The sequence below is a fragment of the Motacilla alba genome, chromosome 8 (assembly GCF_015832195.1).
Source record: "Motacilla alba alba isolate MOTALB_02 chromosome 8, Motacilla_alba_V1.0_pri, whole genome shotgun sequence".
NCBI lineage: Eukaryota > Metazoa > Chordata > Aves > Passeriformes > Motacillidae > Motacilla > Motacilla alba.
Genome location: NC_052023.1, coordinates 17,248,580 through 17,275,343, shown reverse-complemented (window position 1 = coordinate 17,275,343; position 26,764 = coordinate 17,248,580). Strand labels below are relative to the sequence as shown.

The window sequence follows — 26,764 nt, the reverse complement described above, 5'->3', positions numbered from 1 at the left end:
AATCATACCAACTGTAAATGTCTCAAACTTCCCAAGCCACTGTGTATTGCAGCAAAAATGATTGAGGGCATTAACAAACAGTGTCCCGATCCAACATCACTTAAGTCAATGGAAACATTTCCAAGGACTTTGGAGGATGTTGAATCTAGCCCTAAATCACATGTTCTCTGAGGTTATGAAAGATGAGTTTATCCCAACATGAATGTCTAAAAACTAATGAACTTTCATTATGTTTATGTGAACTGCCATTCCCTCACCCCATTCTTCAGTTTCCTGCTTCTCTTGCACAGTTTCCTTTTCCCAGTGGGTTCTTTAGGCAGTTCTGCTTCCTTTAATTAGGAACAGCCCTGGCTGTTTTCCTTAGAGGCAGCGCAGTGGAGAAGCGGTTTGAGCTGAGCTGATCCACAGCACCACAGCACAAAACAACCTGCGGGCTGCCCTGCGAGTTCCTCAGAACTGTTACAGCCCCACCACAAGTCTTTTGAAAGAGCCCCGTTGGCTTCAGCCAGAGTTAAGACCACGTAGTCCTGATACTTTGCTATGGAACCGAAGCACAGACCCGCTCTCTCAGAGGGATACCAAGTAGGTGGCTAAGTGGGCCGCAGCTCCAGCAGCCAGCCTTACAGCCTGCTGCGCCTTATACAACTGGTCCTACCAATGGATCGCCTTATGATTTCTATTTTCAAATCTGGTAAAATTTAACCGTATTTGAATGGTTACTTTGCGTGCCTAGGGTTACTCTAACACTGAAGGAAACACACTGCTGTATTTTCGGGTCAGGACTTCACTCAATGGACCAAGTGTTCACTGTGTACTCTCTTTCCAGAGCGGCTTCAGTGCCGATGCCAGCCGCGGTCCACCGCTGGCTGCCAGGAACGAGCGCTCCCCGGGCTGCATACGGTGTAATCCCGCTGGTATGCCCAGCACGCAAACCTCGTGTGTGCCCTGTGCTTTCCACAGAGGGACGGGACTCCCACGGCTCCCCGGCGGCCACTAACACAGCGCAGCGCTGTCCTTTAGAGCCCTAACGCCGAAGGGAAGGAAGGGGGTGACCCGCACCGAACTCCGGAGGTGCCGGCTCCCGCGGGATCCGCGCCCAGGAGCACATGGTGCAGAGGAGCTACGAGAGCGAGACGAGCATGAGCCCGTCGTCCGGCTACATCTCAGCTACATCTCACTTCGACAACTAGCGCGCCTCTTTCCTCCCTCTTACTCCGTTTCCTAGAGTTGTCCAAGTTTCGTACACTCTAACCTTTTAAAAGAATTTCACAAGTAGCTCAGCCGCGGCACAGCGCAAGACAGCGGTTTGCACGAGCGGCCGAGGGTTGCCCCAGCATCCAGCCGTGCCCGCGGCCAGTCCCACTACGCCCGGGCTCCCCGAGGCCTCCTCTCCGGCGGCCGGTCCCGCACCGCCCGGGAAAGGCCCGAGGGCGAGCATCGCCCCGAACGCAGAGCCACCGCGGTGCTCCCGCCTTCCCCGTCCTCAGTGCCGTCATGCCGGGGCGGCGGGGGCTGCCCACCCCGTGCGACAGTTCCCGGGGGGCGGGAGGCCCCCGTGAGCAGCCGGGCAGCGCCGGACGGCGGCCGCCGGTCCCTCGCCGAGATCCCCCTCCCCTTCCCCGGGGCCGCCGCGGGCCGTAGCAATCCGCGGCGATGGCGCATTCCGCGGCGGCAGCCCTCGGTGCCGGCGGATTCCTTCCCGCTGACGTCCCCCCGTTCCGCCGCGCTCCCCGCCCCGGCCGGACCCCCGGGCGGCGCCCGGCGGCGGCGGTGGGGCGGGCCCGGGCGGGGCGGGCGCCCCTCCCCGCGGCCCCGCGCCCCCTCCCCGGCCCGCCGGGGGGGCTGCCCCGGCCCCGCGCCCCGATTGGCGCGCCGTGGCTCCGGCCGGAGGGGAGGGACTAGAACTTTCCGCGGCCGCGGGCGGACTCTCGTCTCAGCCCGGAGCCGCCAGCGCCTGCGATCAGCGCCCCCAGACCGCGGGAGACCGCCGACATGACCCACTTCAACAAGGGGCCCTCCTACGGGCTCTCCGCCGAGGTCAAGAACAAGGTACGGGCGGCGCGGGGCTCGCCGGGCTTTGTCTGCGCCGGGACGGCGGGGCGGGACGGGACCGGGCGCTCCGCGACGCGGGGCTCCGCTGCCTCCGGCTGCCGGCGGGGGTCCCGCCCGCCCCGCGCGGTGGAAGCGCGCAAGGATGCGCCCGCCGCCGGCCCGGGACAGCGCTGCCCTTCGCGGCACCGCTCAGAAAACTTGCGGGCGCCGAAGAGTTGTCAGCGCCGGGCGGACCCGTGTGCGGAGCCGCGATTCGCGTCGCGGCCCGGGCTGCACCTGCCCGTGCCGGCAGCCCTGGCGCGGGACATCCCGCTCGTGCCTTCTCCGCCCGCCGAGATCGGGCGGGGCGCGGCGCTGGGACCCGCAGCCGTCCCGGAGCCGGCGGCGCGGCGGGCGGGCGAGCCCCGGCGGGCAGAGCCGGGCGCGGCGCGGCGCGGGCGGGCCCGCCCAGCGGGGGCCGCGCGGAGCGGTGCGCGGGGCGGTGCGCGGGGCGGTGCGCGGCTCGCGGCCCCCCGCGCGGCGCATTCCATCCGCATGACATCATGGGCACGGGCGGCGCGCGGCCAATCGGCGCGGGGCCCGCACAGGCGCGCATTGTCCGCCCGCCCCGCCCCGCCCCGCCCCGCCCGCGGGGGCGCACAAAGGCGGCGCGGATGCGCGCGGACCCGCGCCCCGCGGGGAGCCCCGCCAGCGGACAGCCGCGCCGGGAGAACGGCGGCCGCCGCCCCGCCGGGGCTCCGCTTGAAAGCGGCAGGAAAGGCGGCGCTGACAGCAGCCGGGCCCCGCGGCCGGAGCGGCGGGCGCCGGTTGTGCGCGGCTTTGCTGAGGTTTTTCTCTTAGGAACAAAAGGTGTCTCACGTTGTCCTGTTGGACCGGCTGCTACCTTGCAGCGAACAATTGCCTAATAAGAAGGAAAACATTTGCAATAAAAATTACATCGCTAAACAAGCGGGTATAAGTTGGTGCTCGGTGTCTTTATTCACAGGCTTAAAATCTTAACTTGCTCTTTAATAAACGGTTGTTTCACACGCATGTCTGGTTTCAGGCTTCAGCAGATCCCCAGATCCTGTTTGACTTGTAGCTGAGTAGAAAGGAGAGCAGGAAGAAAAGCAGTTACTTTAAACATTGTAATTTATGCTTTACAAAATAACATTCTGCTTTGGTATTTTTCTTTATTGGCTTTCTCAGGATGGTTGTGGGTTCTGCTGCAAAGTTTGATGACATCATATAACCAAATGTCTTCCAGAGTGGTTGCTTCCAGCATCTAAACTTAGTGATTTATCTACACCATTACACACTGAAAAAAACTCCCAACAAACAGCCCAAACCTAAAAAAGACTAAAACGTGTTGTGTAGTATTGCATTTAAATTAGGAAGGAAGTAGATGCTCTTCTACTTTAAAGATCACTGACAAAGTGATGTAGGTTTAACAGTGATCCCTTAATGGGGACAAGATGGGAAGACGTTCTTTGTTCTTTCTTTCAGTTTCTTATTGCCATCAGCTTCCTTTGGGCCTCCTGAGAAACTGTTCCAAGCCGGTGCATTAGCAGAGGGTTTGAAACTGGTGTAATTCACACCTTTATGCAAAGGGCCTTCTACTTCATCTTGCTGAGTTTTGTTTTGCTCGCATTCTCTGCCTTCAGTGCAAGTATTGCAGAGAGATGGATGTTTAGGGGCAGCTCCAGTTTACTTGTTTTTAGGTTTCTGCTGCGTTCTTTGAAAATGTCAGTGCAGCAGTGCCATAGAAAACAATTCAAGTGCACCAAAGGCAGATTAACTTGTCTCCTTTCAAAAAACCCAAGCAAACAAAAAGAGCCTCCAATGAACAAAATATCCAGAAGAGATGTAGCTTTGAGCTTTTAGAATGTTGTTCTCATTGTTGGAGATCAAATTTCAAAGCAATTGTGTTATACACAGGTATATCGTGTACCTCCAGTCTGGTCTCTTGCTTGGGTTTGTGGGTTAGATGTGTGTCTGTTTATCTGTAATTCCAGAGGACCAGCAGATAATGTCTCTGTAAAGATCAAAAATTCTTTTTCCCAGATTTTTCTGTCTCATGGAGATTTTGAAGAAATAGCATTTGAAGAATTCCAGCTCTTGGAGTCTCAATTTTTGCTGCCAATTATAATCACACTTCCTAAAATACTGGCCTTTGTGCAGACTATTGTGTTATGGGTTTTTTAATGTGCTGTTGAGGTAATGTTTGTAAGTAGCTGTAGAACCTCCCTGCTTGAATGATAGTTACTGTAAAATACCCTTGTTTGAAATTTTCAGTGCTGATCTCCAAGCAGTGTTTTTCTGCAGTAAACAGACAGCTTCATAGCTATTCTGCCTGAGGGTCCAGCTGTGCTGGATAAAAAAATCCCTTGGTTTTGGTTTTTGCTCTTTATTTGCCCATTTGACATTGTATTAGTGTTCAGAGAGACCTCTTGTTTGCCATGGTATTTGAATAGATGAATATAACATGTCCTGATGCTTTTTAAGAATTTAATTGAGGTCAGGATTCAGTCTCTAAGCTTAAAATTTATGTCTAGTTTGGGGTGGGGCTGGTTTTGGTTTTGGTTTTTTTTCTTTGTTTTGGGAGTTTTGGGGTTTTTTTGTTGTTGTTGTTTTGAGGCTCCACCCTTCGTATGTTTTGCTCCTTACCTTAGTTCACACGAATATGGTGTCTGGTCTCTGTTAGGGATCTCTTTTCCTCATTCCTGCAGAGAAAGCATGGATTTTGTGTACTGGTTCCCAGCTGTAAGGAAACTTGGCTGCATGAGAAATGTGTAGGTAGTCAAACTAGTGCAATCCCTTTGAAGCCGATTCCCTGTTTACTTGAGATCACAGAAGATAATTGATCCAAAACAAATATTCAGTGGGGAGCCCTTTACACTGATTGAAATGGATGGTTTCTTCTGCAGGCAAGAAATAATTTTCTTCTTGAGCAATGGGGGAATTTGTGCAGTATGTGAGGTTCACATAGCATGAGGCGGCGCTGCAATTAGATAAAGCTGCAAACTCGATTTTATGTTTGTCTCTGATTTATGCTCCATTGTCTTGCTGCAGAAGGTGTGGAGCAAACAGGAATATTGGGCAGCAGGAGGAGAGGTTCCAGTCCATTCAGCTGCTTCCTAGTGGCTCCACCCTTCCCATGGAAGTGTTATTTGTATTAGGCAGGCATTTATCTTCCCCCTCCTCTTGTGTTTGGTACAGTGCCAGTTTCATCTTCATAAGAAAGTGAGGGTGTGCAGGAGTGTGGTTTGTGTGGGGAGTTAAATTTTGCATAGCATTTGGCTGTTGCATGTCCCTGACTTTCCCTCTGAGCCATCCCTGGGTCAGGAGGCTTTCACTGGGCAGTACCATTTTCCAAACTTTCTAAAGGCAGCAGAGTAACTGCAGCGTTATCCCAGCCCTGCAGCTGCCACCCTGAAAGGTCAAGCCTTAATGAAATGGAACAGGAAGGGAAACAAACTTTATAAAGTGAAGGCTGTTAGACAAATGAAGCCTGTAAACAAAATATCTCCCTGTTTTGCAAGTGTGCAGGAGGGCAGTAGTGTTTCCTGCTTTCCTTCTTGAGGGCAAATACAGATTAATGAAAAAGAATTGCAGTCTGTGGTGAATAATGCAAACCAGTCCTAGGTATGATTATTGTGTTCCTCTTGAAATTGCTGAGGAGAAAATTCTTGTCATCTATTTTACCTGCTACAGGCCAAATAAAGAGATTTAATTGCTTAGCCCAGATATTACTCTTTTTTAAATAAATATTTTTATCTGGGAACCAGATTAAAATCATTATCTTTCAGATTTTTAAACTAGTGATTTAATAGTGAGATAAGTTTTGGCTGTCTGTGGTTTAACTGTTAGGCCCCCCATTTAAAACAGAAATAATACCCTTTTCCATGCTTAAAATACAACTCTTCCTACCATATATTTGCTTTACCGTTCTGTGTTTCCTCTAGACTATTTTCCTTTAACAAATCTTTAGGTTTGCTCACTGAATTTTGTGAACCCTAGGTAAGAATGTTTGCTGCTGATAAAAGTGCATTTGTATCAATGTTGTCTGAAGTTATGTGATAAAACTTGAGACTGTACTGGATAAAAGCAGTGAAAACTTAGGCTTTAAGAGCAGAGGAGAATATTTTCTGTCATCATAAATGACAGTATAAGATCTTTGCATTCCTATTCTCTTGTATGTAGACATCTGTGTAACTTTTTTAAAGACGTAATATCTTTCATTTGCAAGTTTTGAATTCAGTTCAGATGTTTAGTTTAAAATAAAATCAGCCTGCATGACCATTTGCATGACACAAATCATCATTTTGTTGCATGGGGAATAAATAAAAAAAATCTAATATTTTGGTGTTCTTATAAATATTGTCATAGAAATGTATACTGAAAAGGGAATTTCAGAGAAAATGGCAGAAGAATCACAGGAGCAAGCATTAAACTTTAGTTTGCTCCAATTAATTATTGGTTTCTCATAGTTGATCATGGCTCTTGACGTTAACATTTCCTAGCTAAATATCAGTTTCACTGTGGAAAGCACTAAAACTTTCCTCTTTGTGTCCAAATTTTGTATTTTTTCCAAAGAACTGTGAATTTCTTTGAGCTGGATCCAGGCCTTGGTAACAGATCTGCAGTTCAAGTGAACTTCTTAACTTTGTACTTAATGGTACAGTTTTGATAATTAAATAGCAAAATAGATCATTAGATAGCAAAACTCTCCATGAAACCTAAATATGACCGTGGAATAATTCCACAGCTAAACTTGCAATCAATTGATGTTTGGCACAATAAACATGCATCACAAAAAACACATTAGTGATATAAAAAAGGAAACCATCTATTTTGTCAGTTAGTTTTAAGGTGGATTTTTTTAATGTATCAGCAACCAATTTATGAGACTTCTCCAATTTGTTTACAATTTCTCTGCTGGTTACTTGTTTCTGATGCTTAGTTTCACTTTGACTGGCAGTATTAAATGTCAGTTTATTGTGTTCAACAGCTCTTGCTTGAAGGTGGCCCTGCTGCCCTGCATTTCCCAGTCACGCCGTGTGCCTTTGCTGGGAAGGTGCTCCTGTGCTTTTGAGAACGTGTTTGCCACCTCAGTTGCTGAAACGTGACTGTAGCCTCTTGCTGGGAATTTTGCAAAGGATTTTTTTTAAAGGAACCCTGTGAATCACTGGCTTTATTAAGCTGTAGTAACTTACTAATTTGTATTCTCCTAGTGTTAGGTCCTGTGTGTGAAGAGTGCTCATACCACTGAGAATTGGTATTAATGCAGATTAATTAGATTTTTTTGTTATTGTTAAACAAAAAAGGTAATCCAGCAGTGGAGAATCTTAACTACAGTGTTTCCACTCATCTTCATCCTTTACTGTCTATCTCAGTGTGTCTACTTTGATGTGTCTAATCCATTTACCGCTTTCACTGTTACAATCTCAGGACAAGGCTGTTCTGTTAGGCATGATCAAGTATGAGTTTCCAGTTCTGTGGCTACTTCAAGAGAAGCATTCACACTACAGCAGTAAGAAGTAGCCCTCCTAAGAGGTACAGACTGATGGGGATGGAGCCTTCCTAGCATTGGGTGGACAGGTCATAGCAAGGATACATCTCTTGCCGTGAACAAAAGCAAGTGCTTTGCCATAGAAACATTCCTTTTGCCAGCAGCTTGCCTGAGCCCACAAACAACGAGACTCACCTTTAGGAGCCCTTGCACAGCCCCACCTGGTAGATCTGCTCTGTCCCCAGTGTCACAGCTCAGGAGCCCTGGGGTAGATCAGACAGATGTGCGAAAGGGACTGCCCCAGGGCCATCTGGCAGTTGTTGCTGTGAACCACTGGCACAGGAGTTGGCTGTCTTTGCCCAATGGTTTCAGTGCCCAGTAAATCTTTACAGTTCATTGCCAGGCTGACACTTGCCTTTGGGACTCCTCACACCCAAGGCGTGAAGCAGCGCAGGCCATGCTGGCACTGCGGGCAGGTGTCACTGCCTGTGCTAAGCCCTGGCTGGGGGGGTGTCATTTCCAGTTCTGCCTCTCATCTTGCACCCTTCTTTCTAGGAAGCAGGTGATGAATGGCATAGCATAGCCAGGATTAGCTACTGCTGCCTCATGAGCATCGAGGCATGGGCACCAGTAAACGAAAAGTAAGGCTGTTTGCTGAAACTTCTGGTGTGTTTAACCTTAGTGAGCACCCTGTGGCTGCACTTTCAAATTTAAAGCATTTTCTGTCCATGTATAAGATGTGTTACAGTGACCTTATTTATGATGGATTAATAAACTTTTAGTTAATCTTACACTGGTGTTAGAAAATCATAAAACTTGCTAAGGTTAATTTTTAAGGATATGAGATAAGTATTTTGCATCCTTTGAATGCAAGCTCACAGTGTACCTCCTATGACTAGAACACTTCTGAAGAAAGCAAATAGAACTTGACAGTCGTGACAATTAAATGGGATTAGCAGCCTCAGAAAATAAAAACTATGATTTGCATTACAGTAATGCTTGCTTGTTTAAAATTTACAAATGAATGTGTTCTTTGTGTGGTTTCAGAGTTAGACATAGTTTAAAATTTGGAGAAAAATACTTATTACAGTTCTGTTGCTGAGTCAATACCCATAGAAGATGGATGGATGGATGCACTCATTCTTGTGGGACAACAGCACATCAGTGATTTTTGTCTCACCTTGTCTTTTTTTTTGACAGAACATTAATTTGGATGCTTTTTCTTGCCTGCAAATAGTTTATAATTTGCCTTGGAGAATAAAGGATAGAAACTTCTTTGTACTCAGAATTGTCAGCTTCTGTAGCTGCATAACACGGTATACACTGGGCATCTGACACGTCCTTTTAAGGCAAACTTTGTAGAGATTCCCATCCCCTATGGAACTGTACAGGAAAGGCCTTCAGTAAAAATGGGCTCCAGGCCAGGACACGTAGGGCAATTTGAAACAGATTTTTTCTAAGTGAGATCATGTGAAAATCCTTCTTTTTTTCTTTAAGAGGGACTCTTGCTTAAAAATGCTTTTTGTAAGTATCTGAGTCTAAACAGCAGTTAACTTGTATAGCTATGTTCAGCAGCAAGTACTTTCTTTTGAGTAAATACATTTGGTTCTGCAGTAATGCCTCATAGTAACTTATGTCATTGTTTCTGTTTAGTGGGGTTGAATGACAGGGATTTTTTCAAAAACAGTTTTGACCTTCTTCAGATGGGTGGTTCTATGTTTGGGACTTTTTTTTTTTTAAAGCTGCAATAACCCTTCCCTCTTCCCACCCACACTCACCCCCCTCCCTGCCTTTTTTTTCCACCCCTCCTCCTCCTCAAACCAGTGCAGATTTTAGTAGATATTTAGAGGGGAAACATAATTAAACATCCTGTGCTTGTACAAAACTCTCTCTTACCCAAAGTGGATGCTATTCCTGATGTGTGACTGGCAAAGGCTGGCAGGCGTCGGTGCCCCTGGAGGAGCTGGCAGCAAGGGAAGGCCACTGCAGCGAGGATGAAGTGCTGCTGTCACAGCCACGGTCCAGTGCCCTGCTTGGACTGTCCCCAAAGCCTTGCCTGGTCCCAGCAGCTGGGCCAAGCAGGCGGTAAGCCTTGGGAGCCTGAGCTCACCCTGGTCACTGATACTTGTTCACTCGGGGAAACCAGACTTCAACCATTCAGTGCTTTGCTGCTTCCCTTCCAAGACTCAACCCTCTATTCTGGGGTTAACACAGGATTTTTCGTGAGGACTTTATTTAGGCAGACTTTTATTTAGACAACCTTTTGGTTACTGAGTAATCCTTGAGAGGTACGGTGAAGTGAATCAATATGTGGCTTGTGCTTACACACACGACCTGAACACCAATTATTTGCCTAAATATTTCTGCACTTTGTTGCTCTTTTGAAATGCTTGCATGAAGATGGAATCTGATCTACTGAAAATCGTAGCTGTCTGAATTACAGATGGATTCAAACAAATCTTCTTGCCCTGATTGCATGTTTTTACCATGGCTTTTCCCAAGAATAAAACAGGACATTACTATTGCAAAAACCATACTTTGCTTTCCTGCTAAGAAAGCTCTGCCATTATATTGCTTTCCTGCTTATATTTTGCTGCTACAGTCTCTTATTTATAGACAGCATTATCTTAGTATCCCTGGTTTTGCTTGAGTAAGAATAATTGAATTAAAAAGTATTATTCTGTTGTCAATAATCAGTTGGCTGTATACTAGAAGCCTTCACAGAATAAGGTAAGGCATCAAATACACATGCATTTGGAAGGGATTTGGTTATATTTAAATGTTCATGATGAAAAGCAGCTCCTGCCTTGCTGCTGACATGGACCCCAGCAGAGTATTTCCCTTCTGCGTTGAGCATGGGCAGAACACACCAAGGAGAAGGATGTGTTGGAGCAGGACCTGTACTGCAGCTCGTGCTGAGATTCCCACTGCATGACCAGCCTGAGCTGCCACTGCTTTGGTTCACTTCATAACACTGCAGGGGATCAATTAGAAGTTCATTATATATCATAATTGCAAGTCAGTACTGTGTTAAGTCAGTGAAGCTTGTGTAGTTCAGGCACGTATCTGGTGTGCTAAGACTAAATGCTCTTTGCTTAATTTTGCAAGAAGCTGTTCCCTCACCTTGCTGACATTGTTGTATTAATCATGCCCTATACAAATAAGAAGTACAAGTAATTTTTGAAGAAAATAAAGACTAATGCCTTTTTACTATGGTCTGTCTTGATGGCAGTCTTTATCGTTAATAAATGATGGTATGAAAATGTCTTTGATAGGGAAAGCTACTTCTATTTGAAACAACCTAGCTGGTTTTAATAAAAAAGTAAACAACAATTTTGAGATTAAATATCAGCAATAAAGCACTGGTCTTTGAGTGGGTGGAATAGAATTGGAACAAAATATAACTAACAAAGTTAAAGTTCAATCAGTGCATCTGAGCATTTTGTTCTGCAGAACAATAATGGAACCTTAAATTGTTGAGGATGGAGACTTCTCACAGTCATTTGCAGCACAGCCTTGCCCATACATTGTTCTGGGTGGGTATTTCAAACCTAATCTCAATTCAGGAGTGCGGCATAGTGACACCACAACTTGGCATCTTGAGTTTTGGATGCAGTGTGTATGTGCATCTCCTACCCACCCCCAGCAGTGCCACCTGCTCTTTCTGCTTGTGTTGGATTGCTGACAAATAGTGCTTTAAAAGTTTCTACAGGATATTGAATCAGAGTCCCCTGCTTTGGAGTTTGACTGTCTTTTCTGCTTTCTCACTTGTACTTTCTTCTTTACTCATAACATCCATCGTAACAGGCTTATGGCTTGATTTGTACATTACTAAAACTGCTTTAAATAAAAGATTGAGCTACAAGTTCATGTAATTGTAATTTTTTTCACTTTGTCTTTTCTTAGACTTTGTTCTTAAGACATATATTATTAGAAAATTAAATAAACATTTTCTAACGTTTATGGTCATCATCCTTTATAAAAATATTGTTATAATGCTTTTTATCTGGTTAAAGCACAACTTGTCTGGGTGGCCAAATCCAAAATATTTTTGAATGTTTCCTGGATTATAATCAACCTTGTGCATCACCTACTGAACTTTAATTGGTCAGAGATATACCCAGGAGGGGGTGAGGTAAAGGGCCAGAGCAGCAGATTATCATTGTCTTTCATTCTTTGTGCCAAGTTCATTCTTGCAATATTTTTGCTGGTGGTAAAGTAAAACAAGAGTATGAAGCTGTTGATAGACAAGGTCTTCTAATGCTTAGGGTGTGAAATCTGCACTACTTGTGCATCTGCTCAGAAAGCTAGCAAAGGGGAAAATTACCTCAACCAGAAAAACATGCTATGAGTGAACTGAAAGACTTTGATCTACTACCTTTATGAAAGATAAATCCAGGCAGCTCTTAGTAGCTGGAAGCAGCTAAGGAAGTTCTCAAGAAATCATGTCTTTCACCTAAATTACAAAAAATCAAAGCCAGATTGAATGATTATGTACAAGGATGGTAAGAATGAGAGGAATCTGTGTTTTCTTCATGAATACCTGTCACAGACACCTCAGTGAGCCTGTTCAGCTCCTATGAGTTGAAGGAGTTAAATGGGTGCAGGCTGACAGGTGACCAAGTGCTCTCAGAGCGTGGGTGGGAAGCAGTGAGCCAAATTAACTGGGAAATGCTGTTACCTCAGCAGCTGCCCTGTCAGCTGGGCATGTCCCAGTCACAGCTGTGCCTGGCATCACAGCCAGCAGCGAGGAACCAACTACCTGAGCTTACTGAGTGAGGGCAAATTAGAGCTGTAAGAGGAGAGCCTTGAGGTTTGCCTTTGGAAAAAGTGCTGAGAAAATGCAGCACGGCCTGCCATTTTGCTGGAGAGGCAGAGAGAATGTGCATTTTGAGTAACTTTTATAGCAACACTTGAAGTGACAGACTTCAGCTTTCTTTAGCCAACTTTTCTGGGAGGTGTGTTTGAGTTACCAGTTAACTGCTTGCTGCAATAGAACATAATTGCTCTGGTTTGGTAAGTGAAGAGGATTTGCAGAGAAAAAGAAAGGTGTTGAGAGAGAATGAAATAATCAGACTCTGCAGTCCTGTTTGAGAGGAAAATTTGAAAGACTTGTCAGCATAGTTGGGCCTTGGGGAAGGGCTACCAAGTCACAGTACAGTTTGTTTGTAAAATTACATATTTGAAAGCCATTTTATTGGGGATAAAAGTGAATAAACTTGAAAGAATGTCTAATTTCCTGGGCTTCTGTAGTAGCAATAGATTAGAAAAGTATTCTGAGAAAGACTGAGTGATCATTGATGTTACTGCTTATGTTTGCAGGCTCCTTCTAGGCTTTGAGAACTACTGTTCCACCAGAGTTACAGTAACAGTTGTCTCAAGAGATGCTTCCTGGGTTACTACTGGAAAAACAAAATAGTTTTCAGATGCTTTGGAATTTTTTTTTCTGTTTATGCACCAGATTGTTCTGTATGATTTTTTTCCTTTCCCCCACAAAAGAACATTAACTAGGCATCACTGAGGTCTGTCAGGTTACCAGGATTTTCCATGCAGCACTCAGTGTGTTGTCTCAGGAGACATTGCTGCTCATGATGTCAGAGCCTGTCCAGATTTGCTGTGTCATATCAGTCATACTGGGGCTGGGCTTCAAAGCAAGGAGAATTCCCTTCCCATCAGGGACTAACAGGCTTTTGTCTATTGGGTTGGATCAGCCGTGGCTTAGCTGAGAAAATTTCATATCCCAGTGGATTTTTGAAACAAAAATAATCAGAGGTTTATCTAAAATAATAGATAGTGGATGTTACTGGGACCATGTTCTCTGAAGGAATATAAATAGTTCAGCAATATACAGACTAAATAAACAGAGAAAAAGAACTCCATACCAAGAAGTATAAAGTATGGTGGCATGACCAGGAGGTGCTATAGTAGAAGCTGATGGCTAAGGAGAACTGAAGTTACAAGCCAGAAAATTGTGACTTTGGCAAAAGATGATGAGAGCAAAAAGTGCAAGAAAAACTGACAACATGTGAGAAGAAGTGAGGGTGTTGCAGTAGCTGCTGAGTACGAGAAGGAAGCAGCATTCAGTCCAAGGGCAGGCGTGTGTCTGAGTTGTTGGTGCACTCTGGGGGAAGAGATGGTAGCACTGGCTTCTTGAATAACTTGCAAAATGTCATAAAATCTTACTGGACAGCCAGGGAGTAGAACACTCAGTTCTTCCAGCCAGCTGATCTGGCAACAAGCACCATGCACGACTGCAGGTATCTGTGCTTGTAAGATGATTTGGAAACTTTGAGGCATGGTTTGTTCTCACTTCCCAGCGTTTAAACTGGTGCCTATGGGAAGAGTGCCAGGAATTTTGGATTAATGCTCATCCATCTCTTCTTTAAAGATTGTAGCCTAAATTTTGATTTACAGAGAAAACAGTGAGATGTTGGCAGGGTATCAGTTACACTACACATTTAAAAAAAAAGGTTGAATATTAAACAAAATGAATACAGCTGTAAAATTTTTCTGCTGAGTAGCACTTTGGGATGTAGTGAGATCTTCCAGTGGTAATGTGAATGCAGTGTTCTCTGCCTTTCTGTACAACAGTCCATAATGACAGAAAAAAATGCATCTTCAACTACCAGGGCATACTGATTGGTGGCTTGGAGTTTTTGAAGTACTTTCCTCTTTGGTTTTCATCTGCATTGTCACATTCCTGTTACATTTGGGGTTCTTGGGCACAAATCTGCCTCCTATGACATTTGCTTTTGCATGCAATGCAGGTCAAAATACATGAAATTAACAGGAAATTTTAATTTGTCCTCATGATGAGCACTCACTGGGTTGGTACTTCAAATGGCAAGCTTCCCTTGACAATCACCTTGGTACCCTGTCACCTCATCTTCCTACCCTCTTTCAGTAAAAACCAAAACTTTCTATTTTTCCAGTCTTGGGTTCCCTGTCTCAACTTTCAGAGTGTGAGAGTGTGCTATTTATTTATGCTAAGACTTAATAATCAGTGATTATGTCCTTGCCACTCCGTCACCTCTGAAGCTGAAGATCAGGTATGTAATCTGTTTACACCATAGAATTTGAACCAGAAAGTTCTAGCTTGCTTGTATAATTAAAAAATCCTTGTCCCTCTAATAGGAGGAATTTACTCTTTGTGCCTTTTTCTTGGTTATTCACATAGCCACTAAGCTCTTAACACTTTTCTTCTCCCAGGTATTTATCTGTGTATATTTTAGATAGGTGATTCAAAAGTGTGTTCTAGAACAGCAGGTGATGAACAGGAATTCTGGATAACAATTTGGGACTGGCTGTGGTCTGCCTGACTCCCACTTCTGAGCAGTAAGGGCTGTCAAGAGCTTTTTCTGCCTTGATACCAGGAGAGAATTTTGCTTTCATCTTTCCCCATGCCATCATAAACCCTTAAAAGGGGGAGGGAAAATATTTCATCACAAACTAGTGCCAAGCAAATGAAAAAGAGGTATCAGCATTGGTATCTTTGGCCTCAGCAGGACAAATCCCTGCTGAAGGTAGTGCTTATTTCAATGCAAAGGATGTTTGCAAAGACGACACTGAAACCACAGCAATTCAATTTCATTCAGACAGTTCTGAATTAATAAAGATTGAAAAGCTGATATTGCTGCTTAAAATTGAAACTGTACAAGCTTAGGTCTTAAAACCCGGAGTTTTTAATTTGTTGTTTTTATTCGCTTTCAGTAGTTCATGATCTAGATGTGTAAAAGTAATAATAGTATTAAAACCCCTGGCTAAACATGGAATAAATTCTGTACAAGATGAATATGCTCCTATACTTACTAAAAATCCAGTAAGCTTTCTCTACTCAGTCTTTTTTTTTTAATTGAAAAGTTAGCAATTTTGTGTCACTTTAAGCAAAAATATGGGCCATACCAAATTTCTCCCTATGAAGAACATTAAAATCCAAAACTTAGGTCTCTATCTATTTTTCTTTCCACTTTGGTGAAAAAGAATATATGTGACATCTTCCTATGCTACCTTATCTTGGAGTGAAGTCTTGGTTATTTCTCTTGCTGTACATGGCCCTGTATATGGCCCTGTACTTTGTTTACCTTGGAAAACCAAAATGTACAACCTACTTTGCTGTAGTTTTATATACATCTAAAGTTTTGTCAACAAACACAGTTCCTGTAAAAGAGTTGGTGATGTACTTTAACAAGCACATGCTTTTTTTGGTTGAAACCTATGACGAGAGTGCAGTTTTTTTCAAATGCTTACTAGTACTTTAAGTTTAGTGTGCTGCATATTAAACCTTTGACTCCTGCTTGGGAGGGCAGGAAGCCTGCAGCTTTAATCAGGAATTTCATCAGAACTAAGAAGTGTAAGCTGTTACGATAGGATGTTTAACTTCAAAAGTTTTATCTTTTATACCTGCTTTTTAGCATGGTAAGATTTGCTAGTCCCAGTGTAAAAAGTAGTGCAGTGTGCTTAAACTCTTCCTTGAGATTCTGTTACAGTAATTTTCCAGAGTAGCAGCAATGCAGCCAGCTGAACTCTCAAACTGGAGATTTGGCATCCACGGAGCCCTTAGCGTACAGTGTGTACTGTGTAATTTGGAAAAGATTAGTATAAAAGGACAAGTCAAAGTCCATATGATATCAGTTATGGTGTGAAGTACTGGTTAACATCATCACTCAAACGAAACATGCTACAGGCTCACTGAGTAACTTCAAGGGGCACAGACAGATCATTAAAGTTGGCCAGCAGAACTTTGCTAGCTTCCAGGAATTCATGAGCTTGATAAAAACAGTGATGATTGTTACTGTCCCTGCACTACACATGGAGGGAGGATTTTTACACTCCAAGATCTCTCAAATAGGAAGGTCCTACCTGAACAGAACTAGGTGTGAGGATCAAGTGTGAAGTTGCCAGAGGAATCAAATTTAACCCAAGGATTCTAGCCTGAAGCATACCTTGGCATAAACACATGGCTATCAGTGTGTCATAGGCAAGTAACAGCCAGCCTTTTCCTTCCACAACCTCGGATCACCTATAATTTTGACCACCTGTGTAAACATTAGTTTCCTTTCAAAGTTATTGCTATTGAACCTGTATCACTGAAGCATCAACAGAAAGAGCAACATCAACAACTTTATGTATCTTTCTACATTTGTCAGAAGAAAGAAATGAACAGTTGGATTCCTGCTATCTTATATTAAACTTCTGTAAAATCTTATATCCATCGCTACAATTGAATCATTTCTGCAGTATTCTGAAACTGTAGGGGTTTTTTCATGGATGGCACTGATGATACTTTGAATGAAGCTGCTTAGCTACTGCTTTCATCTTCAGTAGACAATATTTTCTTTTGCTGTAGACTTGTAAGATTTAGGTATCTTCCATGAAGGTTCAGTATTTATAAAGGATCAAATGCTGGCATATTTTTGATTAGTAGTAGTGGAAAAAGACATAATTTTTTTACATTCATATCAAGGCCTCTGGCTTCACCTCATAGATAGCAATCAAAGGAAAACTGGAACATCTCTGATATCCACATGTGGAAAATATGAAATATTCAGTAAGAGTGTTACATAACTTCTGGTTGTGCCATTGGGAATAGAAGAGCTAAGAATTCAGAATAAGCATAATGCCTTATTTCTGGTAGTATCTGACCTGTCACTCTCCCTGTTTAATCCCTTCTTCTCACATGTTTAAAGCCTGATTTGAAAGATTCCACATCTCTAGGTTTTCAGGTAGATTGAATATAATTTGCAGAGAAACTAGCACCAATTTTTACTTTTTGTAACTTAGTTTCCCACCAGCTCAAAAATCAGAACAAAAGTAATAGTTTTAGTGGCAATAAGAACTCTCCTCATGTGTATAAGTGTTTTTTACTTCCTGTCTCTAGATAACCACTGTAGTGATACCCCAAGGCAATTTAAAACCTCTTGAAAAACTCAAGATTTGAAACGTGGTAAAGTACTCCAACATAAAGTAAATATCCTTCAGAAGTGATAAAATTCCACCTGATTACTTCTATGGTCCCCAAGCAACAGGGTCAGCAATTTAATAATTCATTTCAGTTGTAATCTCACATATGGAATGCACTTACTATTAAATGAGGAAAATTTCTGACTTTTTTTTCTTTTGCTTGCCAAGAAAGATTAAAATAGCCACGCTTGCAGAAGTCTTTAGGGTTCTCACTCTAACTGGCTTCTGTATTTACTTTTTTTTTTTTCATATTGGGCGGGAAAAGATTAATCTTTAAACTATGTCTCTTGGTGGTATGATCACAAATTTAATTTCCTTTCTTTTTTTTCACCAGAGTTTAAGTTAAGTGGTAGAAACACAAGTCCAGTTCTATTCCAGATGATTTCAACTGCAAGATGGCTAACACTGTCTTTAAGCTACACTGAAACTGCCTAAATTTTCAGAAAGCACAATGTTCATTATGTTTGTAACTAAAGAATTGTGGAGGACATCAGCTCAAGCCCTGCTCTGTACCCACATGCATGCTGGAATGGTGATTTTATCACAGTATGAGCTGTCAGCATACAAATGACCAGCCCAAATTATCTGCTGTCTTCTAACTGGAGTATCAGAATGGAAAGTTCTGGCCTTTCTATAAATCCTGTTCCTTCACTTGAATTGGGTACAGAAATAAATTATACACTGTATGTCTTGCCTGTACACGTAACTTAGGGGTTTGTGGGTGAGGTCACTTTTGCAAGATTTCAGTAGGTTCTCTAAAGTGCAAGAACAATGCTACAGTTTAGTCTTTTGGGGAAGATGTTTTGGTATCTTTCTCCCTTGCACATATATTTATTTTCATACAAAATCTAACTGGCTCAATTCTGTCCAAAACTGCTTCTTTTCTGTCATGTTGAGCAAGCTAGTTGGGTTCTGCCAGATGTTACTGGGGAGACAAATTAAGGCTGTGATCACATAAGCTTTGCTTTCATAGGAAATAAAAATATCCATGAAAAGTTATTTGCAAGCTAATCACCAGGTTGGGAAGGAGAAAGATGACAGTTGACTTCATCATTCACCATTTTCAAGAAGTTACCCATTCCTTGCTATTATTACCATCACTAGAAATGAATGTGGTTGTGCTCCTGCTGTGCTAAATTTAAGAGATTGCAAGGGGGACTATCTGCCACCCACGAGATGAGACCACAGCCATGTCCTTTGAAGCTGTGACCTTCAGTTAGCTTTTCTAGTCTGCTTCAAATCTTATCTAATATCTAAAAGGTGTGATTAAAAAATAAAGTCATGATATTTTCCTTGTCATCTTGTACAGAATGCTGTACAAAATTTTATGCCTTAGTCAAGATCTGAATGTAGGAATGGGTTAGTCCATTATCCTGATCTGTAGCTAAGGCACCATAGCACTACTATTACAAATAGTCTAAGGAAAATAAGTATTACTCAGACAAGGTTTTGAAGTAAAGCCAGAGATACAAGAATTTTCCATTCCCCTTAGAAGAAAAATAGGGAACAGAGTACTGTAAATTGTAGTTTGGTCAGTTTGGAGTCAGGGATTACTAATGCTAGCCAAAATGTAGCAATTGCCTCTCTCCAAGTAATTCAGATATGTTGGAATTATAATCTCCTTCAGTATAAATATAGCTGCTCATAGCTGGCCTTTCTTGGCTGAAATCTTAAAACTATATGTAAAAAGTCTCAGGTGTACATTTTGATCTAACGTGAATGGCTGTGCACGAGTTTCTTGTTTGTAAGCGACTGGTGTAGCTGAGCTGACTTTCTGCACATTAGAAATCCTGCAGGTACATTCTGTGCTGGCCTGTCAGGTTTGTCACAGTAGCTCCCTCACTTCCCACCCTGCTCACTGACCCATGCAGGACAGCTAGTGAAGGTGGAAGTGCTGCCAGCCTCTGCACCAGTGCAGGTTGTTTATCCCACACAATCTTGTGCTCAGATAACTTACTTTGTTTGCAGAAAATGTAGTGATGATTTCAGTGATGGAATCCATTTTCTCCACCTTGCCAGTATTGAAAAGGATTGCAAAGGTGACAGTTTAGCCTGAAGGAAGTTGGAGCTGCTTTGTGGTGCATTCAGGGGAGGGGAACAAAGGGCAGAGTGAAAGAACACGGATGCTGTTGGCAGCTGGTGGTGTTGAAGTTCACTACTTTGAAGCATTCCTTTCACATTGATTGATATCTAGTGACTGGTGCATAAACTTACACACAGAGTCGTGAAGCCTGAACTGGAAAATGAATTTTTAAGTCATCTTTCTAACAACTCTAGGCCTCTGCTTGATGCCTTAAACTTCAAAGATTATTGCAGGTTTTCTTCCTTTGCAATTAAAATACAAGATCACAGTTTATTCCAAAAGAGTCTTCCAGGAAGGTCAAAGAGAAAAGAAATAGCAGGGATACTAAAAAAGGTTAACAATAAACCAAGACACAGACACAGCCCCCAGAATCCCCAGTGAGATAACTTAATGTTGTAGCAACAAGGAAAAAACTTACTAGGTCATCTCCATTAATCATAAACTAGCTATAAAAGCAAACCCACTGTAATCTTCAGCTGAATAACTTCAGATCTATTATGTTAAAATTTCTCATGTAGAAGTTTACACGTGAGCAGTAGTACTGATGGCACAACAATTCAGAATATACTATTTCCCTTCCTTACTTCCTGCCAAAGTATAACTTGAGTCCTATATTTTTTCAAAAATCATTCCTCTGTAGCTGTCAAAAGACTTTGCAGGAGCTCCAGGAATTCTTACTGAAAGAAAAACTGCAACATGCTTAAAAGTGCTTTTTCCAAACAGACCTTTAGTAAAGCCATGAAAATTATAGTTAAAGGGATAAAGTATCTGTACTCTGATGTATAAAATACAGTTTAAAAACCCAGTAATAAAATTACTGGCTGACAGCTATAGCATACTCTGAGAGGAACTGGGGTGGGGAAGAGTTGGAGATTTCTCTCCTGAAGTAACTTTATGGCTGCTTGTGTTACAGATTGCCCTGAAATATGACCCCCAGATAGAAGAAGATCTGCGTAACTGGATAGAAGAGGTTACAGGGCTGAGTATTGGTGCAAACTTTCAACTGGGATTAAAAGATGGCATAATCTTATGCGAGTAAGCATTTATTAAGTTACCTTATTTTTAGGAGTTTTCTACTTTCAAGGAACTAAGAAGGGTCTTACTGAAGATTCCTCTTGAAAAGATGTCAACAATTACAGTCAAAGATAGCTGACTGTAGGGTGGGAGACAACTTCTTGGAAACTGTTGGAAAAATGAACACTTAAATCTCCTTTATATTTCAGCTAAGATTTCTAAGTGTTTCTAAATTTAATGACGTAGCTCGTTTCTATACACAGAAAAATTCTTACAGTCTGTTAGACTTGTGAGACCTGAGAACTGAGCTAGTCCACTGTATGAACCAAGAAATTAACCATTTTGATGAAACTAATGCAACTAATAAAGCATGAGTGAAAGTATTATGTAATGCCTGCACCGATGGTATAAGGATGAGATTTACTGTTTAAGCATTTCCCTCTTTTTCACCTCCCCAGGCTTATAAATAAGCTGCAGCCAGGATCAGTGAAGAAAATTAATCAATCAAAACTAAATTGGCACCAGGTAAAACAAAAAAACCAACAACCTCAGAACTACACCTCTAACCCCTTGAACCCCCAAACAGTACTTTTGTTCTGTATTAACAAATTTGCTCTGAAAATGGTACATCTTAAATCTTAGTAGCACCAAGTTTACATATGATACATATCCAGGAGTTGAGGATGCTGCAGACATGAACAGTGTTTACCAGAGTGCAGCTACAGCTGAGGTGGTTCATCAATGGCAGTTGAGTACCTGTTGTTAATAGCAGTGCTTTAGCTGCTCAGGGAAGTGTCAGGTGAAGGTGAAAGAACAATCTAGAGCCCTATAGCAAGGCCTTTTCCCAGTTTAAAAAAAAACAACAACAAAGTTTTCTTTTTACTGAATCACAACCGAGTTTTCCATCCAAGCAGTGCTGCAAGGTATTAAGTCAACAGCCTGCCTGTACCTAGACATCTCTGTTTGAAGTATCCTCCTGAGAAGGTGTCTGGAGAGGATGCAACAAGCATTGGAAGGGTTGCTGGGTAGAGTTACTGCCTTTGCTGTTGCTGGGTCTAGCTTAATGCTGTTATGTCAGCCTCCTTGTTTTCTTGGCATTGAACACTTCTAAATATGGGTGAGGATTTTTGTTTTTAAAGTTTTAATACCTCTTAAGACTTCAGAAGGAAAGGAGAGATTCAGTCCTTACTCTTTGTGTTCCGCATTGCTTTCCAATTTCTACAGCACATAGTGCTAAAAAGTGCTAATAAACCCTAAGGCTTATTTGTCCCAGGAGGTGAGCAAGATAATGCCTTCAGTCCATACAAGGATCCCATCCACATAGTTTTGGTTTTATTTTATTCAAAATTATCAGTTGCTGAAGTCAAATAGCATGGATACTATGTCAGATTTTCTAATTTTGAAGCAGGTTTTAGATTAGAATTTCTCTTGGAAGGGACAGACAGTTGAGACAAGTCTTATCAAAGCCCACTCTAACAAAGTATATGGTACTCACTGGTGGAGGAGTGCCAGGCTGGATAACCTCATAGTCTGATTTCTGAAGTCAGTATTAAAACTAACAAAACTTCCCACCAGTCACTCTTAACCATGCCAACTGTTTAGTCCAGTTTGTATGAGGCAAAGAGCTTGAGAAAAACAAACAAACCAACCAACCAACACCAGAAGGCTTTAAAATTACTTAATTTCTGATCTGAAACACTGTGGAAAACTGGCTTTTTTGTTTCTATTTAGCTGGAGAACATTGGGAATTTTATCAAGGCCATCCAAGTCTACGGTATGAAGCCACATGACATTTTTGAAGCAAATGATCTTTTTGAAAATGGAAATATGACTCAAGTACAGACTACTCTAGTGGCACTGGCAGGTCTGGTGAGTATTTATACCTCTGGAGTTGGCTCAAATCCACATGCCAGTTCAGATGCACCCTTACAGCCCATGTAAACAGCAGACAGAAAACAGCATCCAGCCTGTCAGGAGAGGACAGACAGTAGTGAGAGTCTGAAGTGCTGAGGTTGCACTTCAGAGAGCTGTGTGCTTCCACCTGCCCCAGGGAAGGCTTAGAGTTCAGAGTGAGGGTTCCTGACTGCTTCCATGTGCATACACAGAACAGGGCAGGCCCACAGGAGAACACTAATCCCTGCAGAATATCCTTTTGACTCGGGTAGCTTTGGAGTGCTGCCTTCAGATGGTGTGGGGAACTGGTACCTTCTCTGAGCCCTGACACACAGTCTCATGGAGACAGACCTGCACGTGGCAGCCCAGGCTTAGAGTGGAGACAGAAAATACCCTTCAAACACTGAATATTCTATTTTCCCTCTCCCAAAATAGGCAAAAACTAAAGGTTTTCATACTACAATTGATATTGGTGTCAAATATGCAGAGAAACAAGCACGAAGTTTTGATGCAGGAAAACTAAAAGCTGGTCAAAGTGTAATTGGCCTGCAGGTAAGTATGAAATTCAAGTTTGCAGTAATTTGTTACATTTGAGAACAACTTTCTTGCTTTGTGTGACTGGGACGTTGTTTATGCAAAACCAGGTGCAGAATAACAATATATTCTTATCATGGAAGGAGGAATGAGGTTTTAATTCTTGTGAGCAGTTGATTGGCTTTATAAGCACAAGTCACTGCCTGGAAGGTTCGTTTGTTTGTTTTAAGTCTGCTGTAAGAGTGATAAGGAGGAAAGGAACAGCTAATATTAGCAGCATCATATCTTTCTTTTAAGGTGGTTATAAAGTAGGAGTCTTTGGATAGTTCAAGTTCTTTGTATGGTAGAAACTTGTTTTTTCTCTCCTCTTTGCTTAGTAATCATAAAAACCAAAGTAAAATCTTTAAATTGCTGTGGTAGAGAAATTGTGGTGGTATAAAAGAATCATTACTGTCCAAGGTAAAAGGTACCTTTTATATTTTGAGGCATACATCCATTCCAATTGCAATGCAGCTGGGCCTTAGGATGACAATTTCCTTTATTTTTCCCTTTGAAACTTTTGAAAGGAGAAAGGGTAATATATTACAGGTAGTGGTCAAACTACATGAGGAAAACAAGCACTGAAATTACTTTTTTTTTGTCAGCCATCACAGTTACCAAACATATTTTTTTCCTTAGACCATGCTTAATGTACAAATACAAATAATTTCTTCTGTCCACTTCTTCCCTCCCCCAATAAAGATGGGCACCAACAAGTGTGCCAGTCAGGCAGGCATGACTGCTTATGGAACTAGAAGACACCTCTATGATCCAAAAATGCAAACTGATAAGCCATTTGACCAGACAACGATTAGCCTACAGATGGGCACTAACAAAGGAGCCAGTCAGGTAAGCAGGAGTGTGTGTGATGTGCAGGATGGACACTGCCCTCAGCCCAGTGGGACTGGACATCCTGGAGTGGTGCCCAGTAGCAGAGTTTTAACAGGCAGCAGTGAGTGGGTACAGTTCAGCTGTGCTCTTATGCAGTAATTGAGGAACTTGAATCTCTTATCTTAACCAGTGTGTTCTGTGCTGAGTGTCTTAAGGCATAAAAATGTCCCTTCTAGATGTCCCTAGGTGCTTCTAGAATTTCCTGCTGGCAGTGTAATACCAGGAGAAAACAGTAACTTCATTATAAGTGTTAACTAGACAGAGGCAAAAAAGAAATTGTTTACTGGCACTACCTTAGTCAGAATGCTTAGTATATTCTTTCCAAAGAACATAAACTGGACCTTTCCTCAGGGACTTTCTTCTGTGACTCACCTATTAGTGAACAGATGTTACTGCACTGTGTTTTGTTATATTTTAATTCCTATTTTTCAGCACTTTCAGTGAGGCATACTAGTTGAAATCATAAATCTAGTAATCACAGCTCTTGACCTTCTTACTGAACCTCTACAATCCTGTTTTACTAGGCTGGTATGCTGGCACCAGGTACCAGGAGAGACATCTACGATCAGAAGCACATATTACAGCCTGTGGATAACTCAACTATTTCATTACAAATGGGTACCAACAAAGTAGCTTCACAGAAGGGAATGAGTGTGTATGGGCTTGGACGGCAAGTGTATGACCCCAAGTACTGTGCTGCACCCACAGAACCTGTCATTCATAACGGCAGCCAAGGAACAGGAACTAACGGGTCAGAAATCAGCGATAGCGATTATCAGGCAGAGTACCCGGATGACTACCACGGAGAGTACCAAGATGACTATCAAAGAGATTACCATGGCCAGTACAGTGACCAGGGCATTGATTACTAGCTTTGCACGAAAGTTCAGTATTAGTGGATTATTTTATTCAGTAAGAACGAAACTAGCCTTGTGGAATTGTTACCTGTCTTTCCTACACACTACGCTTAATGTACCTAAAGAAATACTGCCTTACATACATTCCTTTCTCCTTTCTCTGCCCTTTCCCTGTCTAGTTGCCTTTAGTGCTGTAACAGTTGTAGTCTACAGCATAAACAATAACTGCATATGAAGTAAAAGGAATACTGTGAAAGGGGGAGTGCTCTCATACAGCCAGGTTGTTTCGTAAGGAGCTATGCATTCTCACAATCTCTACTTAAGTAGATTTTTACATACCAAGTTAAGCCTTCATTTTACATATTTACAGCTTTTCTCCGGAGGAGATAAAAGAATCTCATGCTTAAAGTTACATGTGGTCTTTGCCAATTAAATTTAAGATATCTCATTAGTGATTTAATATCATTGCTATGTTTTTAAGGTGTTGTTTGCTAATGTTAAGTCCTGCATTAGACATAAGTGTGCATTCGTGATTGTGTATTCATTCCATTATCAACACTGACCAAACTTAGAAATAGTTGTCTTACTAAAAAGGGAGCTTGTACAAAGTCTTGAGCCAACAGAAGTTCCATGATTGATGGTGCATTTGCCTTTTATTGTGCCATAATATATCCATGTAGAAATGCTTTTTTCTTCCTTGAACTGTATTTATTGCCACACTTCTGAAACTGATCCCATTGTATTTTTATAAATAAATATTTTTTTCTTAAAGGTATGTAGATGATCTTGTCTCATTTGTTATGCTACCAGTCTTAAAGATTAGATGGCTTAAGAATTATTCCCAGATAAGCATCACCTTTGCCTATTTTAAGGGTAATGTAGAACTCCATTCTGGTGCAGTTTGAGTTCATTTTTTTCCATGGGATTTAATCTAACTATCTTGTAAAAATCTCTCAGGAATGAGTGTCACTGACTTAATAGGAGAGGAATGTAGGTCCTTCACAGCTGGGTTCACTTCCCCTCTTCATGACTCTGAGGTTATGACCAGAGATCCTTAGCTGTTCACTAAATCCCTGCCATTTTCTCAGGGCAAACAAGGATCACACATATTTACTGTTACCTCTGCTTCTGCCTGTTGCCTTTATACCATCGCTTGGAGAATGCAAAACACTGTTGCTTTAGATTCTGTAAAGACACACACAGTCTGTGCCTGCTGAGTACCTGCAATCCCAGGTAGTCAGTTACTGTAAGCAGAGCTTTATTCCTAAATGAAGGATGCTTTCTTCCTCAGCATGGAGTGCAGAGAAGTTACACTAACTTACATGCACTTTTTAAAAGGAGGAAAAAGAGCATGTGTCAATGGGGGCCAATGTTGCAGTTTCTAACTTCTGTAAAATAATTAAAGGTTATCTTAAAAGTGTTCACTGCAGTTTAAACGTACTACATTCACATATTAACTCTTTTTTTACATTTGCAAGTTCTGGATTTATGAAGGATTTTTTTCTCAAAACTGGAACTATCTCAAAGGGAGTATCAGAGGATTCAGCTCTGTTTGTGCGTGCTCCCTTTGTTTCTGTCATCTTTGAATGTGATGTGGTGATCTGACTTTCAGCTGACCTATTTGTTGTGTAAGTCTTAAGCTTATTTATTTTACAGAATTTAAATTAGAAAGGCTCTCTAGAGGTCACTGATCCAAGCCCTGCATCTGAGGCAAGAGAATTATTAGCAACAGATCTGTTAAGACCTGCTCTTCCTGAATGACACTTTCAAAATAGTAGTATTTAATGATTTAAAAAAGTTTCTCCCCTTTCAAAATAGTAGTATTTAATGATTTAAAACTGTTGTAATGAATGCTGAAATGCACACAGTTCTTAAAACTTGTTTTATAATGTAATTTCTGGACTAAGGACAATACAGTATTCCTTAAACAGCATACACTCAAATACAGCC

General features: G+C 42.3%; 1 protein-coding gene across 2 annotated transcripts; it reads left to right on the top strand.

Annotated features, from left to right (window-relative positions):
* The first annotated feature begins 1,853 nt into the window (after nucleotides 1–1,853).
* CNN3 (calponin 3) lies at nucleotides 1,854–25,589 on the top strand. Of its 2 annotated transcripts, none has more exons than XM_038144621.1 (7): nucleotides 1,854–2,049; nucleotides 20,500–20,621; nucleotides 21,059–21,125; nucleotides 22,332–22,469; nucleotides 22,929–23,045; nucleotides 23,769–23,915; nucleotides 24,482–25,589. In XM_038144621.1, the coding sequence occupies exons 1-7, from the start codon at nucleotides 1,993–1,995 to the stop codon at nucleotides 24,827–24,829; spliced, it is 996 nt and encodes a 331-aa protein (XP_038000549.1). In that variant the 5' UTR covers nucleotides 1,854–1,992; the 3' UTR covers nucleotides 24,830–25,589. The 2 variants fall into 2 exon arrangements, with proteins under 2 accessions (XP_038000549.1, XP_038000551.1); XM_038144623.1 differs by lacking the exon at nucleotides 1,854–2,049 and adding an exon at nucleotides 2,104–2,290.
* Nucleotides 25,590–26,764: the final 1,175 nt, after the last annotated feature.